The 7,831-nt window shown below is 35.4% G+C and overlaps 1 protein-coding gene across 1 annotated transcript in view; it reads right to left on the minus strand.

The window, feature by feature from the left end:
• The window catches only part of Spag16 (sperm associated antigen 16), an 896,526-nt gene that overhangs the window by 218,326 nt on the left and 670,369 nt on the right, over positions 1-7,831 (minus strand). The window contains exon 15 of the mRNA XM_050154322.1: positions 7,075-7,201. Coding sequence (XP_050010279.1) covers positions 7,075-7,201 — 127 coding nt within the window. The remainder of the gene's footprint in view (positions 1-7,074; positions 7,202-7,831) is intronic.

The raw sequence follows: 7,831 nt of genomic DNA on the forward strand, positions 1-7,831 counted from the left end.
TGAAACAGTTTTTATAGAACTGTAAAAGCATGTAAATTTATTAATACAAATAAGTAATTAAAGCTCTAAAAACTCTTCCAAGTGGGAGAAATAAAACCCAGCTGATAGGTCTGTGATGATTGAATTAGAAAGCGCTGGTCTTTGCGTTCCACACATCTCCCCAGCTCTACCCCATATCCCAACAGCTGCAGATGCTCCTGCAGGTGTTTGCTGCAGACAGTATAACTGAAGGGCTGCACATGCCCATGCAGGTATCCACTCCAGGCCTTATACTCAAAGAAGTGCACACATCACGTCACTGCAGGAATCAGTTCAAGCCTGTATGCCCAAAGGGCTATAATCTGATTCCCTTATGTTCTCCTCACTCTTTGGTCCAGTAGCAGAGAGATCTGCATTCACTTAAGAACAAAGTGGATTTTTATATTCAACAGGACCAATGGACCAAAAATTAAATAATAGTGCCATAAAATAATTGAGTAGGTCCCTGTGGTCATCTGCTCCTGATATTTTATCTTCTATTCTGATGGCTCTGTGTCCCAAGAAATCCATGCCACAAAATTAGTTCTATCCCCCTAGGCTTGAGATACAAAAGGGAGTTGGTTTTCTTCCTTCCTTCCTTTTTTAAGTTTTTAATATTTATTTCTAATTAAGTCAGGACTTAAATAAAATAGGAGTGGGACTGTAGTTCGATGGCACAGTGCTTGCCAAGCAGGTACAAGGCTCTAGGCTTGGTTCTAAGCATGACCATTGCCATCTCTCCAGATATCTCTATGTAGCCTTCCTACTTATAACATTTACTAAGTGACTATTGTATGCCACAATGTTGAGGCATATGAAAATTAGCCAGCACTTGATCATAAAAGGCTGAAATAAGGGTCATGGATCTGAAACTAGGGCACAAATATAACTTTACATTTTTTTGTCATGGCTCACGTGGCCTTTGACTGTTAAGTGAATAGAAATGTAATTGATGGTGAAAATATAAAACCCTAAGTAAAACCTCAGAACTTCAGATTGTCCATGTGAACTGTATTGACATTTGCTGAGATGTAGCAGTGATTCAGAGTTAATTGTATTGATAAGAAGTGATACATGGTGTGGGGTTAGATGCCCAGGACCTTTACCAACGAGCAGGTGCTCCGGTTGCTCAGAAGACATGTAGGAAATTTGGCAGATGATAGCTGAGGTTGTCTTTCGATAGTTGTTTTTTTTTTTCAAATTGCAGAGAATTTGGAAATTATTCCTAGTAGCAGGATGTTGTATCTCACTCAGCTTTGTGTAAAACATTGTCATGTGATCAGTAGTAGGGGAGGCCTCAGTATTTAGAGCAAACGAGTCAATGTTTCCAGACTTGTATCACCTATCAATATAGAATCATATGTTAAGAAAAGAATCAGCAAAAGTATAACTTATCCTTCAGGATGGCCTTGTTTTGAACCCTAATGCTACATTTGAAGAGCAATACATAGAGCTAGTTCCAGGACAGGCTCCAAAGCCATAGAGAAACCCTGTCTCGAAAAAAAACCAAAACCAAAACAAACAAACAAACAAACAAAAATAACAAGATGGATAAAGTTTCCGTGTCTAGGTTTCTTCATCTGTTAAAAGGGGACAAGAACAACTCTATTAATGTAGAGTAGCGACAATTAAATAAGACACTAGCTCCCTTCTAAAACTGTAATGACAGTAGTGGAGACTTACTCCAGAGGTTGGGGCTTCCTCACTATGGAAACAATGCTTTCTTGAGTGCCATTTCTTTGAATGCATTTCTGTTAGGAACATGACATTGAGGATTTCAGAATTTCCAAGTTCTTCACTCTTGAAATGATGCTGTGGTTCTTCAATTCCTGCTTTCCAATTTGGTCTTGGCGTTGAAGGATTTCCCACTATGGCTGGAGGAAACAAACTATTCCTGTGTGAGCCTGTGTGAGCTCTTGGGATTTTCTCCTCTGTGCCTTTAGACAACTAACCCTTGGCTTTAAGATTTCATGCACAAATAGTTATTCAGCTGGTAAGTGGAGGGGGTGGAGGAGCCTCTGCAGGACTCCAGGGTCTCACTGTGCTGTTCTCACTCTGGAGCTGCTCTGACCCCCAAGGTCTTTTACTCCTTGGCTTCCCTCCCTCAGTCTTCCAGAAGCTACTAAGTTGAATCTGGGCAGCACTCCAAAATCAGTCAGACTTGTGTGGCTCACCTGGTCTCAGGAAAACTTGTTTATTTGTTTATTTATAATTGCTCACCATATAGTGTTTGAAACTTCTATTGTTTCAAGAATTTTTGACTACAGTTTCCTTCTCTCCAGCCTCTTCCATCCCTCCACTGTTTGGAACTATAACATGGTACCCACTCATGGCTGGAGTGGAAGATCCTACAGGTTTCTGACATTGCATGTATAAGGGAACTGAGGTTTAGAAATATTTAGAAATTCTACCCAAAATTCCAGCCATTAAATATTAAAGGAAAACAAATGAACAAGTAAAAACAAACCTCCAAACCAGGATTTTCTTCATGTGTGCTCTCTTTAATGCCCTTCGTTGCTTCCATCAGAGGGTTAAACAGATACTAACTTGTTCTCTCTCTCTCTCTCTCTCTCTCTCTCTCTCTCTCTCTCTCTCTCTCTCTCTCTCTCTCTCTCTCTCTCTCTCTCTCCCTCCCTCCCTCCGTCCTTCCTTTCTTCCCTCCTGTCCTTTCTTTCTAAAACATGTTTGGTTGTTTTGTTTGTTTATTTGCTTTTTTTATTTTTGTTTTTGTTTTTCTGTTTAATATTGGCTATCCACCTCCTCTGCCTCCCAGGTGCTAGGATTAAAGGTGTGTATCACTATGGCCCAACCAAAAACTGACTTTTAAATACTCAACAATGCACTGTAACCTTATTAACCAACTCTGACAAATTTGAGCCAAAGATTTTGGGGATATTTTGTTTTGAAAAATCAGGGTGAAGGAAATGTGTTATCTTTCACCTAGTTCAATATTTATCCGGGGGCGGGGCTCCCACTTCAGTACTTTTGGCATGCTTCTGCTCATGGGGAACATTTGCTAATATCTCCAAAGGTGGGGAAGCTTTGCCCATTTGAGTGATCAGATACTGCCAGGTTTTCCGTGGGAGACTCTCCATCTGGCTCAAGTTTCTGCTTCTGCATTTCCTAGAGATGTGGCTTCTTTACAAACATCTTGGAATTACCATTTACAAAGGAGCAAAAACCATTGCTGAGGTATCTCGGCACAATGAGATGAAATAAGAAACGTCCAAAGGGTATGCGTAAATAATTGCAGCTCACTTTTGTTACCCTCACCACGCAGTTGCCTTTAACATTTTCTAAAACAGTGATAAAGTTTTGAGCAGAAAAACACACGACATTTTAAATATGCCAAGAGAGAGGTATTATTTAGATAGTGACTATTCACAAAAACTTGCTGTTTTACACCCCCAGGAGGCTCTTTGCTTAATGAGAAAGGAACATTTATCCTCTCACAAATACAATGCTGTAAGTTTATACTAATATATGGATACATCCATAAACACAGATAATCTGTTTTTGTCACAGGCAATATACTTGTAAATAAAACATTATGTAAAGAATTCTATGCCACACACAGTTCTTTCAAATGTGTGCGAACGGCTGATTCAGCAGTGGCAAAACAAAGTCACATGCAATGATTTACATATGCTCAAATGTTTAAATATATGTACATTTCACAAAACATAAAAGCATTCTTAGTTAACCATTACAATGTACTCTCAATATCATATGAGAATGAAGGTTTAGCCATGCATCTTTTATCCATTGATTGACACACACACACACATTCTTGGACATCTTATCCACCCAGAGATAGACACAATTACTTTTCTTATTTCTAAAGTGAATAGAATGGTCTCTAAAATCCTCTCCAGCTTCAATAAGTATAATGGAAGATTAAGCTCAAATTTCCTTATTGCAGGACACCCTTATCCTTCTGATTCTCCATTAAACCCTCAGACAATTATCTATTCTATTATTCCCATGAGGAAACTTAGTGCAGGAAGATTAAATAATTTGTCCAAGGTCTAAGTGATGCTTAATACATTAGTAAATCTAAGATTCTGAACTGTGGTATGTATTCTGCTCCTACACTTCTCTATCAAAGCTACACGTTAGTAGTAAAGGTATCAATCTCAAAACAGACAAAGAACTCTTAGAACATACTTTTGTGAATCTAAAATGAAAATATTTGCCTAAAACTTACATTCATGAAATTTGAAATGAACAGTACAAGCAATGCTTTCAGTTTTGTTATGATCTTTAATCTATTTTTTACACTGTGCTATCTCGGACAATAAGAATCTAGTATTTCAAAAAATAACTCATCGTTTATAGAGACAGCAGCACAGAACATTTCTCCATATGTTCTTCAGTGAAACTGATACAGATACATGATGATTGCTTAGAATATGAAAAATCAACACACTTCTTGTTTTAACCAACTTAGCCAGATGTTCCCAAACATTCACATGCATGCCTTAATATCAAGATGGCAGTGTGTGTTTATTGACAATGACATGCCTTAAATCCAGAGCACAGCCGCGTCAGTGGACAGAAATCAGCATGCCTTTAACAGTGATTCATTAGTGAAGTTGTGATGGCTGGCACTTGGTTGTATATAACCATGCAACTTAATAGTGGCACAAATTTTGACCAGGAAACATGATTTGGCACAACTCAACATGCACTCGCAATAAATATATTTTATTTCTAGTAAGGTCAATATTATCTTGCTCTTTTGGAGTCATTATACCATATAAGCTTGCATTAGCTTGTCTTCTGAATAAATAGAAATTTGTCAGGCTTAGAAGAATACATATTTTGACTTTATTTGGTCAGACTTCATTTTATCATTCTATTTAATATATTTTCATAATGTTGTTCTGCAACATTTCTTTACTGAATATTTTATCCCAAATAAATAGCAAGTAGCAAAGATTAGAAGTCACTTATCCTTATTGCAATTTTGGCCAGCTCCAGATCTGCACTCTTTACTCTCTTGACAACAACAAAATCCTAAGTACTATACTTTCTGATTTTCTGTCTTTCTACTCATGTTCTGACTTGATCTTGAGCTCCCCCCAGCTCATTCAACTTTTGGTTTATTTTAACCTTTTTAAACAGGATCAGTTAGGACATCTGTAGAGAAGCACAGGTTTTTCATAATTCTCTGAGAAAAGCCTTATGACAGTATTTCTCAAGCACATTGAATTAAAATTAATTAGCATATGTTCCTTGAAAAAGGGATGGAAAAGTCGAACTGAAATTATGTTTCCTCAACTTGATGACAGGGTTTGCAGTCTCTGTTTTTTATGTGTCTCATCATTTTACCATGGATTCTGTGTACTTTTCCTAACATTGGTGTATGCTGAGGAACTTGGCAGTCATAGAGAAAAAAGAGATTTGCCATACCTAGACTCTAATATATTGACTTGTGCAGCAAGAAGATAAATGCTAGTATTTATTTAAAATCATATTTGCCTGACTGTACAAAGACCTTTCCAACTGGATAGGAAAGGTCAATAAAAAGTCAGTAGCAACACATCTAATAATGACAAGAAAATATAGAGCTACTATTAATTTGTGCAATCTATATTCTTATAAAGGCCTTAATTCCTTTTATTAGAATATACACCCTTAGGTTTTACCATTCAAAGTTCAAAATTCAAAGACATGAATAGTTGAACACCTGCTCAAGATAATCAAAATGGGTTTAGGAATGGGACTTGTTTGACCCCTTGGGAGAAACTCCCATGGAGATCTGATGCCAATGCAAATTTACATGTCAGAACATTGCATTGAAATATTAATTTCTTACATAGAAGAATATAAAATGAAATACTGATACTTGAAATATTTTATTCATTCTTTTGAAATCCTTTATTCTTCACAGTGCCTTCTCTTTGAATTATGGCAGACCATAGTGCCTTAATGTCAAGAAAATTGCTAAAAATCTTTCTTTTCTTTTTTAAACTTTTACTTATTTTCAGGGCCCTCATACCTCCTAAGCATTACCTCTGTTTGCCACCATATACAGTAACTAAGAATGCTTCCAATATCGTTTATATATTAATAAGCAAGGAAAATACAAGTAACAGTTTAAAGAAATAACTCACAACTTGCATATTCAGATGTTTAATTGTAATAGCACAAAATCGGTTCCAAAACATGTATATCAATTATCCTATAGTTTCAGAATTACTCTTTGTATAGTTATGTTTTTAGACCCGAGGATTAATAAGGACTATGTTTTTAATAAAAAAAATTACCTTTTCTTCTTAGATATTTATTTCTTCCTTAGCAATGGAAATTTTGTCATATCAAAATTTTAACCTATCACAAATAACTCAAAGATTTTGAGGAATTCTCAAAAATTAAAACATCTTAAGCATGCATCACACTATCAAAGCGAAGATTTACTGTCAATTCCTCACTCAACAGAGACTAACATTAAATATGGAGAAGCAGCAGCACTTTAATCTTCTAAGTGGATGATTGGAATCATTTTGTTTAGCAGCAGATTCCACCTATTCATCATCAGCAGGGCTAAAACGTTTTATCTGCTTGACAACTCGTATACTATTTCAGGAAAAATGCTGCAAACAGTTTGTAGAGCATAAAACACTTAGACTCAATAATAGATGAATATGCATATACATTTTAGAATATTTCTAAGCAATTTGTTAATATTTTGTAATTAAAGTATCTTATCAAAATGTTTCAAGTTCATCTTGATGCAGTGTTGGTTTTTCTCCACCCACTTGCCTGTGTTTCAGGAGGCCCAGGTATAAGGGTACCCATGAAGCTGTCAGCAAGCTTAAGGTGTGTCTACTTTAGTATCATATCTCTTCTTTGTGATTTATTTCCTTTTGTGGTTGATATAATTCTTTTGTAATAAGACTCATAATATTGATAAACTACAAATACCATAGTTGTTATATTCAAAACAAAAAATTACAAATAAAGTATTACCAAGACTTTGAAGAGAAAAAAGTATTTCAGGAAAAAAATATGTCAGCTTGGTGACAAAAATTGAAACAAAAGGGATCCTACCTGTTGAGTCAAAGTTCACCTCATTGCCAGGACTTGGACCCACATCAATGGACACAATAGGAATGAGCTTCCGGAAGTCCCACAGCTTCGTAACTCCACGGGCATCACAGGATGCTATTATGTGACCCTTTAAAACATATAAAAGAAATATATAGAGTAACTTACATTAAAAACATGAATATGAGATTTTTTGCTATAGTTTTATCAATGCCACAGAAAACATAGTTCTTTAACTTAAAAAGAATTCATTATTACTTCATCTTGGTTATACAATTATATCAAACTGTGTTTTTAATATATAAAATCTTAAATGAAAATTATGAAGATAAATTTTTAAGGAAGTATTTAAATTTTAGTTCTGTAAAAAGATGTAAAAATATAAACACATACTTTGTTTTATTATTGCAATTATATGTGTATAAGTTTTGTTACAATAAACTAGAAATAATTACTAAATAAATAAATAGAAAAAATTACTTTATAGATTGCATTTAATGTAATAGGTTTCTAACTAATTAGTATTGTTATTGATACCACAAATGAAGTGAGAATAAGAGTTAAGAAGATAAGTCCAAGCGGTAGTGATGCATGCCTTTAATCCCAGCACTTGGAAGGCAGAAACAGGTGGATCTCTGTGAGTTTAAGGCCAGTCTGGTTTATAGAGTGAGTTTCAGGACAGGTTGCAAAGCTCAAAAAAAAAAAAAAAAAAAAAGTATTTCAGGTTGTATAAAGCTTAGCAGTTTTAAAAATATTTCTT

Source organism: Alexandromys fortis, unplaced genomic scaffold (genome assembly GCF_014885135.2).
Source record: "Alexandromys fortis isolate MF-2015 unplaced genomic scaffold, M_Fortis_MF-2015_v1.1 scaffold_40, whole genome shotgun sequence".
Taxonomy (NCBI): domain Eukaryota; kingdom Metazoa; phylum Chordata; class Mammalia; order Rodentia; family Cricetidae; genus Alexandromys; species Alexandromys fortis.